General features: G+C 37.3%; 1 protein-coding gene across 1 annotated transcript; it reads right to left on the bottom strand.

The window, feature by feature from the left end:
• Positions 1–3787: 3787 nt before the first annotated feature.
• On the bottom strand, positions 3788–18940 carry LOC132122722 (uncharacterized protein KIAA0232-like). Its single transcript, XM_059533071.1, has 7 exons — positions 18366–18940; positions 17598–17738; positions 17185–17254; positions 16985–17072; positions 8622–11937; positions 4087–4195; positions 3788–3899 (listed from the first exon to the last, which is right to left on the bottom strand). Exons 1-7 carry the CDS (start codon positions 18597–18599, stop codon positions 3883–3885), a joined length of 3975 nt encoding a protein of 1324 aa, XP_059389054.1. The 5' UTR covers positions 18600–18940; the 3' UTR covers positions 3788–3882.
• Between the last annotated feature and the right edge of the window lie 1983 nt (positions 18941–20923).

The following is a 20923-nucleotide window of genomic DNA, read 5'->3' as shown; positions in this document are numbered from 1 at the left end:
GAACACACTGAGCGACGCGACGCAGTGTCATATCGTAACGTTACTCTCCGGTGATTGATTATGGTTTTGTCGCTTCACGTGTAAGTTACACACACGGCGTGAAAATGAAGTTTATACATAGATAGCGTTTATTGCTAGGATCGAAGTAATGAAACCGTCGGCGATATTTTAACAGTAACCAGTAGACAGACTGTTGCTACAGTAACTAAAACAAACCCTACACCTACACCAGTCTGTTTAAAGTGAACGTCCCTCATTCCTCACAGCAGCTTTAATGAACGCGCCTGACCACTGGCTGCAAACAGCTGGATTTCACCAGTCTACTTAACAGGAGTCCAGCCAGTTGTGATTGATGTTACTGTCAGAACACGGTTCTTATATATATATATATATATATATATATATATACTTTAATTTTACTACTACTACCACCAAGAGACACGTTTCTGTGACAAGTTGTTCTGGAAAGTCTTCAAGGTCCGAGCTCTACTTGGATGAAGCGTTTTTCTCACGGTCTGATTCTGTTATATCCGGGTTGTCCAGAGTCAAAGCTTAATGTGTACCTAGAAGTGACCGGTTTAACATTTAGCTATCTGGCTAATGATTGTAGAAATCAGACTCTCTCTTACGATCACAAATAAACAACAAACATGATTTTTTTATATGTTTATTAAAGGTTTAGAAACTTCACAATGATTGCAATCAGGAAACCGAGAGAGTTCTGCATTAAAAGTTATACATTGCAATCAAAACTTTAAACCTTTAAGAACTTGAAAGTTAACCTCTTCAAATGTACTGACTAAACCAAAACCTTTGGGAAAAAAAAGAAGCAATTTTCAGTCTCCCATAGACATGAGTGCTCAGGTCTTTCTTCGGCAACCATACCACCTTGCACACAGAGCTAGACTTGGAAGAAAAAAAAAACAAGTCTGTTCAAACTAAGAGAGGAACCATTAAAAAAAAAATGTTTAACAGTAAATAATCGGTCTATGCTGTTCTATTTGACTGTCAAACACATTTACTAGATTTATGCATTTTCTCAAAATAAAATGCTTTTGTCCTCAGTCACCCACCCACCATAAACAAGTTTCTTAATCTTATCATAAACCAAACTAAAGTAACAATTTTGGAAGACGGCAATATTTAACTCCAAGTGCTTGACAGAACAAGGATTGGGATTGATTAGAGAAAGTGATCACAGCCTTGTGTAACTGAATTTCAGAATCTGACAGCATTTTAAACTGAAAAAAATACATTGAATTAGAACATGTTATTTGTCAATTAAATAAAAATCCAATAAAGGAGTCTATTCGCACTGCTGTACCCAGTTATAGCATACAGTATAATAACTTTGTGCCCTCACACTCACTTTCTACCACTATACATTTTTATTTATCTCCAAAAAACAATAATCAAAATCCCACAACCATAATGAGCAAATAATGTGGGGAAACACACAAACAGTCAAACTGGGTCACACAAAATCATCTCTCCAAGGTTAGGGTCTACAGTTCTGGATCACACACTTTAACAAACATTAGGTCTAGACCTTGTCTCAAAAACAAGGCCCAACCGGTTTGTTAAAATAAGCACAAATCTTTTAGGACTGTGTGGCCATTTTTTCTTACACACATTTGAAGATTATATCTTTGTTGTAGTGTATGAATATTAGCACCAATAGAAAAAACTGCAGTCAACAAAAACTCTCACTTGCAAAGGGGAATAAGCACATTTAAGTTATATGTAATCACTGTTATATATATTTATATACATTTTTGCTTTTTTAATTTAATTTATTTGACATTTTATGCCAAATAAAGTTTAGAAAATGAAATCCTTGTGCCCAATTTGGGAATTTTTCAAAAGGCATCTGTTGGTCAATGATGAATGGGGCGATATAATTTTCTATTTCAATACCACATTCAAATTCCCCCTTACAAACATCAAACAAGTAATGCTTTAAAACCAGTTTCCCCACATTGGTACAGAAAAAGAATGCACACACTTAAGGTACTTGAGGGTGCTCAAAAAAAAAAAAAAAAAAAAAGAAAGAAAAAAAGAAAATGTCACCAAATTTCACATCGTAGCAATTTACACTCTGCTGATGTAGCATACATGTAGTAATTTCTCATGCTAATATCGGTAAAAAAAAACAAAAAAAAAATTACAATGAAAGGGGGGAAAATACCCATCCAGGTTAGAATTAAGCTAGCAGATGGTAAACTACACATCCATTAGAGTGAAGACGACGAAAGCGAATGGATAAGATGGTATTAGAGCAAAAATGAAATTTACGATGGATTGGCTTTTGAATTATGAACACCATATCCCTACCACCTCTCACTCCAAAGCCATAAAATAAATTATAGGCAAGCAACTTTGTAGGGAAAGTAATTTGGGCCTTATGCTGTGTGGGAACATGTGTCACAAATAAACCCTATGCATATATATTTTTTAACAAACATACATTAATATGTTGTAAGGTTGTAGAGTTATGGTGTGCCAAAATACTAAATTGCTTTTATACACCCCTCTTCAATGATACATTAGCACACAATGAAACAACCAAATATTTCTGAGACAAGAAGAAGGAAAAGTACTTGAAAAGAATCAACCTTCAAGCAATCAACTCCCATTACTGGAAACTCAATTCTTTTTAAGTAAAAAAAAAATAAAACAATGAATCCAAATTACAAATCATCAGTAGTCACAATTCTGTGTTGTAAAGAAGGGGAACAGATTTAACTGAAATACGTAAACTTTACACTAAACTGCAACTGATAGATGCAGATCGATCAACTATATGGTGTAAACTGTATAGTTTTAAAGGCATTGAAACAACTAACGTGAAATTGTATAGTTGGGTCAAAATATTCAGTAAACTATTCTCCCCCCCCCGCCCCCCATGTAAATGGTCCTTTGAAACTATGACCCTCTGTAAAATGTACTTTTATGAAAGGTGACTTTTCAAATCAAGCTATCTGACAAACGCATAAAAAGCATTTTTTTTTTTTTTTACCTGAAGTGGACAAAATAACGTAGCAAACTGTAACATTTATCACAATGGCTGTGTTAAAAGGGAAAACTCAAGCAAAGAAAGCAACTTCGAATTTCAAGGACAAGGGGGTTATTTCTTGATTGAGCCTTCCGTTTTAGCGGTTTTAATTGTTGTATTATCACACCTTCAACATATGCACCCTGCTTTATTTCTTTAACATGCTTTCAAAGCAGCACTGAACTAAAAGGGAGCATAAACCAATAACTGATGTGACAAAACAAAAGTGGGGGGTGGGAGGGGGATTTTCTCTTTTCAACCTCACACAACTCAATCCTCTACAAGTAATTTAAAAGAAAAAAAAATAAGCAAACCGGTAAATTATCTGATTAGGGTAGGGGGTGTCGCAATTGTAGCGCTTTCAACCTGACTTCTGATTATTCATAGTTCAGTCACAGAAACTTTGACTATTAGAAGGACTGAGACTAGATTCACAAGAACATGCACAAACAGTAGGACCACAGTTATAGTGTATCCTAGAGCAAACGTAAAAGTGAAGCTAAAATCTGTTAGGGGTAAATTAAAGAACAAACTTAATGCTTAACTATGCTGTTTTTATTATTTTCAAAATTGATCAACCTAGGAATTAACAGACTGAAAACAAGCCTATAATAAATGATTTTGAAAAGAATCATCTAACTGTACGTCAAACCTACTGCCACGTTTCCTCTCTTTATGCTTTCATCTTGGTGATACGCCGTTTTGGATTAATTGACTGAGGAATAACAGGGCTTCTTGTTAAGGGTCCTCCTATCTTTCCTCTGGGTTTTGGCTGAAAGTGATAGGAGGAAATTAGCATTGGTATGCCTCCGCGCTCACCAGAAGAATCATACATTACTGCTTCCTAGAAACAAAGGAGGATACAACATTTAGAACAAACAAACTCCCTTTTCCATTAAAGTGTGGTGTCTATAATTTGACATTAAGATCCATCATGATTATTCCCTATTAATGGATCAATGGGTTTATCAAAGCAGTGTACAACTGACTTCCCCAGTATCTAATACGGCTAAATGTTGTACTCGTTTTACCTCCGCACTGAGGACTTGGAAATAAAGGAGAACACAGAGTACTTTGCCACCAGCACTCTTCTTGCTGCATATTAGTTAAGCACTGTTCTCCAAAATTCAACAGTGGAAACTGTTTAAGAGACAAAGAAAGTCAATCAATAATAGCATTTAAAAAAAATTTTTTTTTACTTTTGAAAAGGTGAAAGGTAGATCATTAAAGGGGTCATATGATGTGATTTTAAGTTTTCCTTTCTCTTTGGAGTGTTACAAGCTGTTAGTGAATAGATAAGATCCCTGAAGTTGCAAAGACTAAAGTCTTAAAACCCAAGAGATATTCTTTATCAAAGTTAAAACTCTGCCACACCCACCTAAAACAGCTCATTCAAACACCCCCCCATATCTACATCACTATGTGGAAATATTTGCGTAATGCCACCCAAATATTCACGCAAAGAAAGAAGGCTTGATTTCAGTAACCGTAGTTAGTGTTGAAGCAGCCATGTCAGGGAGATGCTGTATATCTAGGCCAAGGGTAGGCAAGTTCGGTCCTGGAGAGCTTCAGTCCTGCAATTCAGCTCCAACCCTAAAAAAAAAAAAAAAAAAAACTCACCTGCCTGTACCCTTAGTAATCCTGAAGACATTGATGAGCTTGTTCAGGTGTGTTTGATTAAGTTTGAAGCTGAACTCTGCAGGACTGACTCTCTAGACCAAACTTGCCTAGCCCTAATCTAGGTGAAAGCAAAATCACTTTATTTGGCCTTCCGAAAGTAGATGCATTTAGGAATCTTTAAGATTACTTACAATAGAACAATAACATTTTATGGACGACCTAGGAGAGGAGGCAATTCTGACTGCTACAACAATTTGGCGCTTTTGAATAAGCTACTTTAAAGTGATAGTTCACCCAAAAATCATAATTATGTTATTAATAACTCACCCTAATGTCGTTCCAAACCAGTAAGACCTCCATTTATCTTCGGAACACAGTTTAAGATATTTTAGATTTAGTCAGAGAGCTCTCAGTCCCTCCATTGAAACTGTGTGTACAGTATACTGTCGGTATACCTTCCATGTCCAGAAAGGTAAGAAAAACATCAAAGTAGTCCACGTGACATCAGAGGGTCAGTTCGAATTTTTTTGAAGCATCGAAAATACATTTTGGTCCAAAAATAGCAAAAACTATGACTTTATTCAGCATTGTCTTCTCTTCCGGGTCTGTTGTGAGAGAGAGTTCAAAACAAAGCAGTTTGTGATATCTGGTTCGCGAACGAATCATTCTAAGTAACTGGATCTTTTTGAACCAGTTCACCAAATCGAAATGAATCGTTTTAAACTGTTCGCGTCTCCAATACGCATTAATGCACAAATGACTTAAGCTGTTAACTTTTTTAATGTGGCTGACACTCCCTCTGAGACAAAACAAACCAATATCCCGGAGTAATTCATGTACTCAAACAGTACACTGACTGAACTGCTGTGAAGAGAGAACTGAAGATGAACACCGAGCCGAGCCAGATAAGAAGAATCGAGGAGCTGATGATACTGTGCATTTGTGATTCAGTATGAAGCAGACCGACACACAGAGCGTCTGAACCGAACTGATTCTTTTGGTGATTGATTCTGAACTGATTCTGTGCTAATGTTATGAGCCCAGGTAAACCGAAGGCTTGAATGAAGGGCAATCATCGCCAATGACGCCATTACGTCGAGCGCAAAAGAACCGGTGAACCGTTTTCTTCAACCGATTTATTGAATCGAACTGTCCGAAAGAACTACTGGTGATCCAAAAACCGATGCAACTGGTTCTTGACTCGTGAACGAGTCATTATCTGGCTCGGCTCAGTGTTCATCTTCAGTTCTCTCTTCACAGCAGTTCAGTCAGTGTACTGTTTGAGTACATGAATTACTCTGGGATATTGGTTTGTTTTAACTCAGAGGGAGTGTCAGCCAAATTTAAAAAGTTAACAGCTCGAGTCCTTTGTGGATTAATGCCTATTGGAGACGCAAACCATTTAAAACGATTCAGTTCGATTTGGTGAACTGGTTCAAAAAGATCCAGTTACATCGAATGATTCATTCACAAACCGGATATCACAAAATGCTTTGATTTGAACTCTCTCACAACAGACACGGAAGAGAAGACAATGCTGAATAAAGTCATAGTTTTTGCTATTTTTGGACCAAAATGTATTTTCGATGCTTCAAAAAATTCTAACTGACCCTCTGATGTCACATGGACTACTTGATGATGTTTTCCTTACCTTTCTGGACATGGACAGTATACCGTACACACAGTTTCAATGGAGGGACTGAGAGCTCTCTGACTAAATCTAAAATATCTTAAACTGTGTTCCAAAGATAAATGGAGGTCTTACTGGTTTGGAACGAAATGAGGGCGAGTTATTAATGACATAATTATGATTTTTGGGTGAACTATCCCTTTAAGTATGTTTTGTTATTAGTTTAAGAATTTGCTATTGACTGTTCGAATGCGGAGTTTTGCGCATCGTGTGTATGAGTGAGAGAGACAGGGTCACACAGTGGAGTCAGCTGTCTTAACTGTCCGTGGCTTGTGTACTGCAAACACATACGAGCTTCATCACGGTGTCTGTCACGTGACTCGGTTCCTCTTTCGGGCTTGAACTGAGGGTAAAACTAAGGATATTATTAACCTGTTAACCTGCACCCCGACGCGGGCATCCTCAACTCCCCTTGTTTGCACGTGTCAATATTTACAAATAGATTAAATGAAACGGGACAAATTTAATCTTGACAAACTATATTATTATAAAGATCTAAGCCTCAAGCATCGACAAGAGTGCTGTTTTTCAATGTAAAGCTTATAAAGATTGTATTTGCTACATCTGTGTAAGCAGTACACATCAAAACATGAATGAAAACTAGGTACATACCAGATTAATCATGATAATGAGTCATAAACACATCCACAGCTGTAAATCCTGGTTTAGTTAGAAAGGTAAGGGTCCACTGAAGGACATCTCGTGAAGCACGTTTAGTCCAACGAAGCAATAACGTTGTAATATGGATCATAATTACTTTGTTTACGTTTCAGTTCTTCAGTGACGGAACTGTTTGTGTCCGTTATGAATAACTCATGCTCAGAAACTGCATCTTGGTAGTAAAAAAAACGGCATGGTTTTGTAGCGTACAGTGTCACAAACAGAATGAGACGATCCACAAAGAAAAAAAGTGAAAGATAGGCGAAAGATAGTATATTTGAATTGGCGCTCTCTCGTGATGCGCTCTGACGCACCTGTCATCTGATGGAGGCGGAACTTAGCAATCGCCTTTTTCTTTATTCGTTTTATTTTTCAACAGTTTTTATATATGTGTGAGTGTGTTTTATGTTGAATGTATCTTCATGATTACCATATGTTTGAGTGCAAATCAGCTCGCTATCACGGCTATAGATGAACATATGAATAGAGAGTGGTTTATTGACTTTATGGCTCATCATTATGATTACCATCTCTATAACTGGCCATCAGCACATCAGCACGTATTTTCACTGTAATTCATTGTAAATGCTGCATTTGTAGCAATCTCAGGATGTTCTGTAATTGGCATACAAAGTTAAAAAAAAATCTTACTCAAATTATTCTTATTTTATTTTTCTAGTGCTCAAATAAATCACTAATATGATGTTTAAGTTTCTGTCTAGTGTTTTATAATTGAAATAAAATATGCAGTGGTATGTTTAATGACTTAAATAGTTTGTAGAAGCCTTCAATACAGTTGTTAAATATTTGTTATATTTGGGGGTGGAGACATAGTCTAGAAAAAATATTAGAAAAATATTAGCAGGAATCTCATTTTTCATTATATCTTCTTCGGATTTGAAATAGAAACTCATGAGACATGTGACTTTCAACCCATTACTATTCTAGATTGATCCAGGACTGATTTTATGTATTTTTATATATAAAAAAATATATATTCAGTGTGGTAAAAAAAAAAATTCAAGGCACTTCAGTGTCTATCATTTTTAATATTTTTGAGCATTATCAAATCTAGTTGATTAAAAAGTAAAGCCCAAAGGGTCTTCTTTCCAAAGACACCAAAATTATGTATGGAAAGGAGCATTACATTTCCGACGAGTGCTTGCGGTGTTCGGCCAATCATGATGCACTGGTTCAGTGGATCAATCAGAGCAGACTGCGCTTGTCGGAAGAATGGACTTTGTAGAAAACTACGCATTTGAGAGAGGACCTACAATAAATGTACAGTATTTGAAAAATACTGTGTTTTTTATTTTTTATTAAAGCATGTCAACATATTCTGTTAAACCTAATACACAAAATAACTTTCTTTAAAAAAACATCATATGACCCCTTTAAAGATTATATTATATTATAATAAGAAATATTATATAGAGTATAAGTACTCTCAAATATATAAATTCAGTGCATTCAAGTGCAGGTGACCGCAACATCAGTATCAATCAATCAAAACATGATAATTTATCGTACAATTTTCCATATGCATTTCTCTGAAGGTTAGATAACAGAGAAAAGATTGGCTCTGCAGTCACTTACCTCATGTATATCTTGAGCAACATCAACTGACTTCTCACTTTTTGGAATCTGATCAGTTGCAGTGCATTTGCAAGACTCTGTCTCCCTGCTAGATTCCTCTTGCTGATGAACAGAGGACTGCACATGAGAACATGGCACCGAAACCGATGCCATCTCACAATGTACGCAAATCTCTTGTTCAGTGATCGGCAGAAGGGTGCTCCCACCCTCCTGTGAATCGAGCGATGTCTGGGCACTCTTCTCCATGCCAGACTTCTTTAATCTGGGTAGGAACTTCCCAGACTCCAGCTCGGATTTTCCGTAGTAAGGGCCTTCACACTCAGCGTCCTCCTCGAGAGGCTTGAGGTCAGCCTGTGGGTCATCAAAGAGGTCTGCTTGACCAATTGGAAGACTTGCTTCCTCTTTCTCAGACTCTACATCTGACTCACTGCCACCACCTGGAGAAAGCTCAGAGGCAGATATTGGCCGGAAATGAGTCCTTGGGGAAATTCGAATGGCCCGATACCGAGTCCGGTTGATGCCATATAACCAAGGGCAAAAGGGCTCATTGTTGGAGCATAATATGGATTTTGGCTTAAATCCCGGGCTGAAAGAGGCCATATCCTCTGGCTCAAAGGAGCACTCCACATGCAGGACCTGGGAAAATGGGTTGTTCAAATCAAAGGATGAAAACGGGTATTCCAGTCCTGAATCTTCTCCACGGAAGCCTCCGCAAGATCCCAGTAAATCTTCATGGAAGACAACAGAAAATCCCTTATTTAAACCATCCCCCGGTCCCTTGGTAGCCTGCTCATTTTGACCAAGGGACACAAGAGGTCTCCACAATGGCTTGTGGCCAGGAGCAAAGCAACTGCTCGTGTTCATGAACACATCCGCCCCTGAAATGGTTACCATGTCAGCAGATGTGGTTGCTGCACACTGCAACAAACTGCCACAAGCATCACCAGGTGGAATCATAGCCCATTCCCTGTCGCCGCTTAGACTCTTCAGTTCTCCATAAACCCCACCAAGGATAAAGGAGGTGCTGTCCTGTGAATTACAATTCCAAGGCTTGGCCGGCGTTGTGTAATCCCCATCATTCGATTTAGAGAGTTTGTTTTTATGAAGTCCCTCGTCCTCCTTCTGCCCATCCCAAAGATGATACTCCGAACACTGCACAGCTTTCTTTTGAATAATTTCACCTTTTACATCCTTGTCAAGACAGCTGCATTGGTAGCCGGTAGTCTCCTCTGGAAACAGGTGCTCTCCTGTATTCTTTACCCCGAGTGTTAAGACACAGTCTCTGTCTCCAATAGCCATCCAAATGTCTTTTATTATCCCTGAGGTGTATTCATCACTTTGTTGATTTGGGACATCTGAAAACACAACAGCATTATAGAGTTTACTCTCATCCTGCTCTAATGCTATTCCACAAACAGACTCCAATTTCGATTTCTTATTGAAGGGCTGGTTGGATTCTGTGCCTACACTGGATTCTTCCTGCTGGTGACTGGAGTTCTCTTGAAAGAAATCTAAAAGCTCTTCTTCTAGGCATAAAGGTGGGATAAGGGATATACAGCTGACCTCTTCACTACCAAACTGAGCGGATTCATCTGCTGGAGCATTTATCTGTTCACTATCTGACCGTGTCTCCTCTGAGTGGGACCAGGGACTGCAGGTCCTTGTTGATAAGTTAGAGCAGTGTTCTGTTTCATCAAAGGCACTGTTTTTGGTCCAAATTAACAAACGGGACTGTTTGCTTCCTTGTGGATCTAAACAGCTACTTGAATCTACATTGTCCTGTCCCTCCGTAAGCGAGTCGCAGGGAAAAGAAAAGGAAGGGCTATCGTATTGCAACTCAAAAAGTGGAAAACAAGAGTTTAGGGCAGAGATGCTACTGCTGGCTTCTTGGAGATGAGGCCCTACAAAAGCTCCAGACAATTTTCTAAAGTTAAACGGAACACTGTTCAACACTGGGGAGAGCCTGACTGGAGAGTCACCCGGACAGCTTTCGCCTTCCAAATCTTCCAAGCTTGATGACGAACAGCACTCCCACACTTGGGCAATATTTTCCATATCTTGTGTTATAGAAACATCTGCTTCTGAGGCTCCCAGAGAATCAACCCTTATTGCACTTTCCCCTTGCAGCTCAAGGCCATCTAAAACTACACATCCTGCTTCAAAGTGTTTTCGCTCCATGCTCTTTTGTCGAATCATGTTCAGGATTCGGCTTTCTTGTACCGCATCTGAGGCACTAGGATCCAATATGGATTGATAAAGATCAACTTCATAGAAGTGAGTGAATTCAGACAGATGCTCGTCATCTAAATTTTGACCATCTTCAGGAGGAGGGCAGCTTGGAATCCCATTTAGTTCAGGAGCCTCTTCGTCACCTTCACCAGACACTTCAATGAAGTGGCCATCCACAAAAGTGCCTGCTGCAAGGTATGCCCTTTGAATACAAGAATTTGCAATGCAGATTCCTTGAATTCTCTCTGACAGACAGTCTACATCAATGGACATGGCCAAGTCATTGGAAGAGTCTTCTTTACTACGATACTTTGTCTCTAATTTACTTCTACTGAGAGGGACAAAGTACTCCGAGATGGGCTCTGTGTACCAAAGTGGCTCCTCCATATATTCTTTTCTTTTGGCTTCTCCTCCTGACTCCTGTGCCTCAACCAGATTAGCATCTTTGCGGATCTCCCTCAGAGGTCGTTTGCCTTTTTTCATGTAGTGCTGCTGTTTAGATAGGCCTCCGGCGGTACTGATGTTGGCTCGTGCATTTTTCCGCTCTTCTTTGTTGATGACTTTAAGGGCCAGTTTGACCTGTCCGCTGCCACTGCGGCCTCTTTTGTTTCTGCTGCTGACTTCTCGAGACTTGTGTCTTATGCGGACTGCTTTGCAACTAGGGATCTGGTCAACCTGGTTACCACTGGAGCTTGAGCCAGCCTCACTAGAGCCAGAGGACCACGATCTGGGACGGAACCTCCCCTCAGACCGGTGTCTCGCCTGCCGCTTACTATGAGGAGGAACTTGATCATCAGTCACCCCTGTTGCGCTTCCATGGAATCGGTTTTCCTTCTCCCTCTTAGTACGTCGCTGCTGGGCCCTCTCACAGATTGAGGTGGTGGAACTGGGTGCATCAACTGTTCGGTCTTTAAAAGCTTCACCTTCGCTGGTGCAGTCTTTTGGAGAGGATGTGTCTGTGCTTGTTTGAGGGACAGCAGATGATGATGAGCTGGAATATGTGCAGGCTTTAGCTTTGTTCCACACGGTCATGATTTCTTGGAGACAAACAGATTTTTCTGAGAGAGGTGGGAAAGCTTCATAGTACCTAAGGAGCAAAAACAACCACATTATAATAAGAATAACACACAAAAAATGATAGTATTAATAATAATTATTATTATTATAATAATAATAATAATAATAATAATAAGGGTAAAATAATAGCATGAAGAATTAAGAGCAAATACTAGGGGGGCTCCGATTAATCAGTTGCAGACTCCCATGGGAAAGCACAGTCAGTGCTGCTTCTGCACCGCTTGTATATCGCACATGGACTGCATACGCAGTGCAAAACGGAGTGTGTGTGTGAACCTGGAGTGAAAGGCTGCCTCACATACTGCTCACAAAATCAGGCTTGTTCTGTGTGTAAGCTATTGTGTAACAATTGCACAATTGTCAAAACAAAAATACAGTGCATGATCAAACATTTAGGTGAGATAAATACATATTTTTGAAAAGTATATTTAAAAAATATATTTATTAATAATAATAAAAAAAACCTGCTCTCACAAGAGGGGAAATCATTTTCAAAAATTAAATTCAGGCACTGAGTGAATATTGGTATCGGTGATCGTATCGGCAGATACTGCCTTCTGTGATCGCCAATTGGCCTCAAAAATCCTGATTGGAGCACCCCTAGCAAATACAGCATAAGGTCATCTTCAAGTTGCTATTTGGGATAATAAGTTAAATTAAATTAAATTAATGCATTTAGCAGACGCTTTTATCCAAAGCGACTTACAGTGCATTCAGGCTATCAATTTTTACCTATCGCGTGTTCCCGGGGATTCGAACCCTCAACCTTGCGCTTGATAACGCAATGCTCTACCAATTGAGCTACAGGAACACTAATATAAATTAATATAAGTTGCTATTATATTTTGCTGCACCCAAATAACGCACAGATATTGTTGCACTTTTTTTTCATCTCTAGATATCTTAGATATGTTAGATATCTTTTACTTGATATCTAACAGCCTATCACACAGCAGAAATTAACATGAGAACAGCCAGTCAAGTGCAGGTAGCTGATAAGTCTGCACGTACTGAGTGTCTCTTTGAATGAATGGCACGGTTTCATCTACTATGCATGATGCTCACAGTACTTTCAGCATCTGCTTCTCAATATATAAAGGATATAAACATATGAACTTCATCTCCAGAGCTGCTCTGAGATGTCAGCATATCTAAAAAAAAATATTTTAATTATTTAATTGTAGCTAAAACGAAAAATTTGAATGCTCAAGAGAAATTTTTCATGTCAGTCTTATTTGACATTCAATATCTCAGGAGGAAAATTCTTTGATGATGTTCCCCAGCATGTTAACTGTTTCGGTTTCAAATTTTGTGGTTATAGCTTAAAGTATCTAAAGTCACAGTATTTTGTAACAAAACTTTTTGTTAAGCTCTCGAATCCTTGAAGGAATTTTATAAACGACCGTAGCAAGGAGAGTCAAAAGGTAGGTATCTTCTGGTATATATTTTTCTATATTTTTATGGGGGAAAAAATCTTTGCATTTGAATATTCTCATGCTGAGAAATAGGTGATAAAATGTAAGAAGAATTTGTGTGGTCAAGGGAAATATTTGTATTCTTATTTGATGTTCAATATCTCATGAAAGAAATAAATTATTTTTTGGTGATGTTCCAAAACATGTGTGCTGTTTGTGAATTAAATTTTGTGGTTGGTCAAAAAAATAAAATAATTATACTTGTTTTATTCTACTCAATGAGACATTTCAAATGACATAACTATCTGAGCTGTATGATGTTTCTGACATATTAAGAGTACATGGCACAATTTTTCTTTTCATAAATTATGAAAACACATTTTTTTATTTATCAGCACAAAACTCAGCACTACTTAGGAGTTAATCAAAGTGACTACATTCATTGTAAAGGTCAGATTCCAAGCTTACAAATGTGAAATTTTGTGTTGATTAAAGCAGATACCATATTTTTCGGACTATAAGTCGCACCTGAGTATAAGTCGCATCAGTCCAAAAATACGTCATGACGAGGAAAAAAACATAAGTCGCACTGGACTATAAGTCGCATTTATTTAGAACCAAGCACCAAGAGAAAACATTACCGTCTCTAGCCGCGAGAGGGCGCTCTATGCTGCTCAGTGGTAGACTACAGGAGCACTGAGCAGCATAGAGCGCCATCTCGCGGCTGTAGACGGTAATGTCTTCTCTTGGTTCATTTCTCTCGGTTCATGTCAAATTAATTTTGATAAATAAGTCGCACCTGACTATAAGTCGCAGGACCAGCCAAACTATGAAAAAAAGTGCGACTTAAAGTCCGGAAAATACGGTATTTTGAAAAATATGCCTTTTGCTTACATGCGAAAGACAATGGATTGTTTATTTTTTATTTCTTTCAATCGTGAGAATCTGCTGTAAATAGTGATATGCCTTTTTCCACAATCTGAGCAAGTTTCATGAAATGATAAGCATAAAAAAACAATTAGAATATTGCAACGTGCGCATTTGGAGTTTTATGTGTTATAATTCGATGATGAATATATTTAGATCTAAATGAAAGATTATGGTATGATTGGGCTCATTTTAATCAAGATAATTTTCTGAATAATGACATTTTCCATGATCTATGCATGTTTCGAGTATTTTTTTCATTCGAGTTTTTCTCAATTTAATGGTTTCATGTGTATGATAACATTAAGACACAATGAACAATGAGTTTGGGCTCCTTTTAATAATTCATTTTCTGTAAATTAATGACGTCAGTTTTCAAGATCTATGCATGTTTCATGAAGTTATGAAATAAAAATGCAAAGTGAAGCAGAGCTTTTTTTTTGCATCTCTGCAGTGCGCCTGTGTTACAGCTCTATGAACAAAATCTTTTGATCTGATGGACAGATTATGAAACATTTGGTTTCTTTTAAGTCGAGAGAATTCTTTGAATATAATGCTGTGCTGTTTTTAAATATCTATGGATGTTTGGTCAAGTTACGAGCCTAAAACGCCACAGGACTGCAACCTCTGATATGTTTGCTAATCTATATGGCCCAATTCTTTTCTATGTGTTATATCTTTAGGAGATATTTTTTATAAGTGATGGATTATAGTGAGTTTGGGCTTTTTTTTTTTTTTAAATCGGGAGACTATCCTGCAAATAATGATGTGTCATTTTCTATGATATTTGCATGTTTAATGACGTTATGAGCAAAATCGCCACATGACAGCTACCTTAGATTTTTTGGCTAAACTACATGCTGCCTGTTCAGCGGTGTTAAAAATCCATGAGGAAAATCTCTAGATATAAATGGCAGATTATAGTGATTTTGGGCTCATTTTAATTAAGAGAATATTTTCTAAATAATGGTCCCTTTTTTTTTACGATCACGATCTGATGTTTTATGAAGTTACAACTAAAACAGTGATATCAATATATTATTTTCATATGGGTTTGGTGGTGACTTCCTGTACAAAAACCTTGCTACAGTTTATTCAAAGCCCCAAACAATTATGCTTGTTTTATTCTACTCAATGAGACCTTTCAATTGACGTATGACATGACTATCTGAGCTGTATGATATTCTTAATAGAGTACATGGCACAAGTTTCAGAGTACATGGCACTAGAGCTGCACGATTAATCGTTAAAAGATCGCGATCTCGATTCAGACACCCTCTCGATCTCATTTCTAAATGACAACGATTCCCCGAGTCTGTTAATCCTTTGACAAAGTGTCACTGGATCATTCAAATCCGTGCTCGCACTGCCGCTGACACAGAGAGAGCAGTTAGCATGTTTGGTAAGAAACATCTTCACAAACTATCTTTTCAACTACACAGTATTATTTCTGTCCTACAGTCATTTATATTATCACAGAAATACTGGGATAAAGTTTATCAAAATAGAACAAATCCCCTTTTGAAAGTACTACGCTTCAAATACCGTTAGTGTCGATTGCATTGTTGACAAGTGTCTTAATTTATTTGTCAATGAATGAATTTTTTTTCAAGAGAATCGTTCAAAAACTCTGATTCATCCAGTAATGAAACAAGTGAAGTAGGTGTATGAGTGAGTCGTTGAATCAGTGATTTAAACAACCTTTTCATCATTCTAATATAAAAACTGGGGTTTTAATTGTATTATATACACACACTACCTGTCAAACGTTTTTGAACCATAAGATGTGTAATGTTTTTTTAAAGTCTCATCTGCTCACCAAACCTGCATTTATTTGATCCAAAGTACAGCAAAAACAGTAAAGTTTTGAAATATTTTTACAATTTAAAATAACTGCTTTCTACTTGAATGTATTTTAATGTGTAATTTATTTCTGTGATGCACAGCTGTATTTTCAGCATCCAGTCTTCAGTGTCACATGATCTTCAGAAATTATTTTAAAATTCTGATTTGCCGTTCAAAAAAACATTTATTATTATAATTATTATTGTTGAAACAGATGAGTAGATTTTTTTTTTCAGGTTTCTTTGATAGAGAGTTCAGAAGAACAAAATTGGTGAAATATTTTGTTATAAATGTCTTTGTCACACTTTATCAATTTAAAGAATCATTGCAAAATAAAAGTATTAATTTATATACTTGTGATAATGATAATAGTAATAATAATAAAAAAAGAATCGTGATCTCCATATGAGACCAAAAAATTGTGATTCTCAATTTATCCAGAATCGTGCAGCCCTACATGGCACATGTTTCAAGAGTACATTGCACAAGTTTCTTTCTTTTTTTTTTTTATCAGTAAATAACTCGGCACTACTTTGGAGTTAATCAAAGTGGCTACATTGATTGTAAAGCCCGCCCGCAGTACACTTCGGTTTAGAGGGGCTGCTCAGCGCTAGTTAAGAGTTGATCGAAATAGATTCCATTTCTGAGATTCTAAGCTTTAAAATGATAACTATTTTGTGTTCAGGGGTTGCTTAGTAATTTTATTTTGAATTTTTGTGAAGGTTTCAAGGGTTAATCATAGGCTTTTCCAGTTTAATAAAAACCACATTACAATATGAGTCTCATTGCTTTAATTAACTACATAGAGATCATAACTCTACCTGTACAACAGTCCACATTACAACATTACAGATTATAAGGTTTACTCACATCTCAACCTGGTCCTTAGAAGAAAATGATTCATCTGGTTCAGGAGACTGTGATGTATCAGATTTTTTATTTACTTGCCTTTCTTTTTCTGTAAGACAATAATAGCAAAGCAATATTATTGAAGTATTTCCATAAAACTGTTGCAGCTGCAAGACAATGCCACTTTTGCTGAACCTGCATCACATAGAAAATATGCAAACCTTTCTGTTTGTTTTGAATATCTTTGAGCTTAGAGCATAGCTCTTCGACCAAGCTTTCAATTCCAGAATTCTGAAAGAGAACAAAAGTAATTTAACTTGCAATTTTAGGTGAAAATTTTTACAGAAAATAGGATCATAGCTCCATCACTACATCTTCAAAAACTCTCTTTGATTAAAAAGCACCAAATATACACATGATTAAAACAGTAACCATATAAAACTTCAGCTGTTTTTTTTTTTGCTGAGTACATCTGAAATGGTTCTGGTGATTTCTTTTTTGACAGAAATAAGGATGACTCTAAAAGACTTTGTGGCAAAAGCAAAGCATATCAATGATTTTCAAAAAATAAACAAAATGGATCTGAGATGTAATGCACTGATTTAAAAGCTTCAGCTTTACACAAAGGTCTTACTTCATCAGATGCTGAACGTAAACATTGCACAGCAGCTTGTTTCTTCATCTCTTCAAGACTAAGATCAGTCCCTCCCTTCCTCTTGCTCTTCCCCCATTTCTTCCCTGTTCCCTTCTCCCAGCCCAGGAAGATGTCATTTTCCTGTGCACAAGGAGGACCAGGTGTTGATACTTTAGTATAAATGTAGAGAAACTGTGCACAAATTTCTGCTACGAAGCAATTACTGCCAAATAAACTACTCTCAAGAAGATAAAAGAACGCTACTTGAAACCTGTCGCTTTAGTCCACCATCTCTATAAGATGGTTAAAAAAAATAAGGAAAAGTCCTAAACAAGAATACCATAATCTACAAAGATAAAGCACTATATTTTCAAAGCCTTATTCCATACAAGTTTGTGGATAAACATCTGATACAATAAAGTGTTGTGGTCTTTATGAAATCTGAATAATTGCTGAGTATCAAAATAAATATTAGTTATCACTGAATGGAATAAAACTAATACTGAGAGACCTGAATTACTACTAAACTAAATGTATTACCTAAATGCTTGTTTTAATTGATCGAACCGAACATGCAAGACACTTTTTTCTTTAAGAATCACTAAAGTTGGTTTACATTTTAAAAAATTATCGTATGACTTATGACATAGAACACAAAGTTTTGAGTGAACTAATCCTTTTTTTAAGATGTAGTGTTAGATTTGTACAGAAACAAGTAATTTAAAACACAAAAGGTTTTCCAGATGTGCTGAAATGTTTTAATTATACCTGGTCCTGCAGGTCATAGTCATAGCTGTCGTGCAGCAGCAGGCTAAGGACATAGCGCGTGTAGATCATGGCATCGATGCCACATTTCTCCAGCTCCTGACCCAGCCAGCTCTGCACTGGCCCTAGTGACTGCAGTGAGGACATCTCTGAGGAGGACACAGGGCCTGTTAAAGGGAAGGCCTGCGAGACTCTTTCAGGGGCAGGGCCGTCTGACTCTCCACTCATTGGACGCATGAGACTAGGTTGGAGCCACTCTCAAATGCAGATACATGTTCCCAAGCGGTCATGAAAGTGCAAGAGGGAGTGGTTTGAAAGGGACAGAGCTGATAGTATATTAGGGGAGGAATGACTTAATCCAGCAAGACAAACACAGGAAGGTCTACATGAAGAGTCATGTAGAATCTTCTGTATATTCGTATTGCTGTAAGCAAGAGGAGGCTCTAATCTTCAGGCATGGCTTTGACCGCTGGAAGCTAACAGCTTACTGAACAGGCTCACTTTCATTCATAAGGGTTCATCTTGGAGGACAGCTGGTTCCAGGCTCAACCTGAGAGACAGAGGGAAAATAACAAGCAGCAGCATTTAGTTTTTATACTGTTTTTGCCCTGGAGCAATTGCAGCTGAAAGCCTTAATTCATAATCTTTAAAGATATCCTTTAAAGAAAAACCTTTAACAATCCTGACTGCAAACCAAGAATTGGTTGGCACTTCAGCTGGCAATTGCCAATTTAGACTACACAACTGATGAAGACAAGACCTTGAAATAATAAATGGACTGAAATGAAAAAAAAAAAACATTTTAAAGTGCTTTCAAACTAAAACTAAAGGCAGACCTAATCTGGTTTATGAATGTACAATGAAATTAAGGAAAATACAAATAATAAAATAAGTAATTTGTGTGGATATTGAGACATTTAACAATTGTGATATTTTTAAGCAGTTGAAATTGTTGACGAAAATGTTTTTTTTTTTAAATGTAGAGAGTTTTTATTGAATTAATGCAAAACCGTAATGAATTTCATGCTAGCATTTCTAGTGCGTGCTGGAGCTGTGTCGAACATCTCCACTGAAGAAGAAAACGAGATAAAATAAAAAAATAATCTAAGTTTGCCTCATTCTGTAACTAGGATTTACTTCTAAAATTCCATGACTCTGATTTTAATTGTAACTCCCTGTGTTAGCAATCATAAAATCAGTGCTTCCCACACATATATTTTACTTGGCGGGTTGCCCAAGTATATTAACAGCTGCCCAAGTATATTTGGTGAAAATTTTGCTTTTATTTTTATCCTCTTATACTACTAATTTTTATTTTATGTATGTTTTTTTTATCCATCCGAAATAATGAAACCACACACATTTTGTATCTGCTCATTCTTGTGCTTGAGAACTCTTTCCTCCCGCTGACATTCGCATGTGCTCTGCAGAGACAGACAGAGCTTGACAGTGTGGGCGCTTAAGGCTCATTTGCAAATAGTAGTAGTTCACTGACAAGCTACACAAAATCGCGATCATAATCGGCAATGAATCGCCTGTGAATTTTGACCCTGATTTCACATAGCTTGTGAGTGAACTATGGCTCTGTGTAGTAAATACCACTGCATCTGAAAGCATGTGCTGGAGATTTACTACTAATAACAGGAGCGCCTTTACTGATGAAATGCGCATAGAAAAATATATCGAATTAGATTTTTTTATGCAGCCCTATTTGCGACAAAGTAGATGTGTCAACTGTAAAATGTACGCGTTTTAAAATTATTTGACATTTATTAGATAAGATAGTAGTATCCATAAAATCTGTGCCCCATTCACTGAGAAACACTTTATGATAAAGCAAGGAGAACGATGATGTAATTTTGTATAATTTGCAATGCATATAATGCATAATATGATGATGTATTTAAAATTATGTTTTAATAAATAAAAATAACATTTTGTTATTTGTCACATGTAGCAGACCATTTTTGTGCTGTGGGTAATAGGAGGATTTCCCACCGAGACAAAAAACAAGGGGAAAAAACCCCATAGAGGTTTGCTAATAAAATTAAGGGTGCTTTCACACTAGCACTTTTGGTGCGCACCTGGGTTCGATTGATGTCAGAGTTCGGTTTGTTTGGATGATGTGAACGCTGTCTTCCGTACCCGGATGCGCACTCGCTTTTAATGACAAATTATCTGATGAAAATGTGTATTTGTGTGTGTGTTTCACTCACTTTCCTGATGAGCGTGACTGACGCGCAGCAAGCAGAGAGCTGTACATCTCATTTATGTTCGCCTTCAACGTTCTTTTAGAGCATTTTCAGTACATTCATAAGACAGACGCAAGTGCCATTATGTACCGAAGCTTTATAAACAAAACGAACAGTTCAAAAACGTAATACATAAAAGTGCAGAGAGTAATGTTATGCATTTGCCACCTTCTCCTGCGCTGTCGTTACCAAGCAACGGGGTAAACAGCTGCTGGCTTGATGACGCAAGCGAACCGCAGTTCGGACTCAAATATTATAATATGAACACAGTCCAGCGGGGGCACGGGGAGGGGGGAGCAACCGAACTCG

Source organism: Carassius carassius, chromosome 3 (genome assembly GCF_963082965.1).
Source record: "Carassius carassius chromosome 3, fCarCar2.1, whole genome shotgun sequence".
Classification (NCBI taxonomy): Eukaryota; Metazoa; Chordata; class Actinopteri; order Cypriniformes; family Cyprinidae; genus Carassius; species Carassius carassius.
This window is presented reverse-complemented; position numbering and strand designations above follow the sequence as displayed.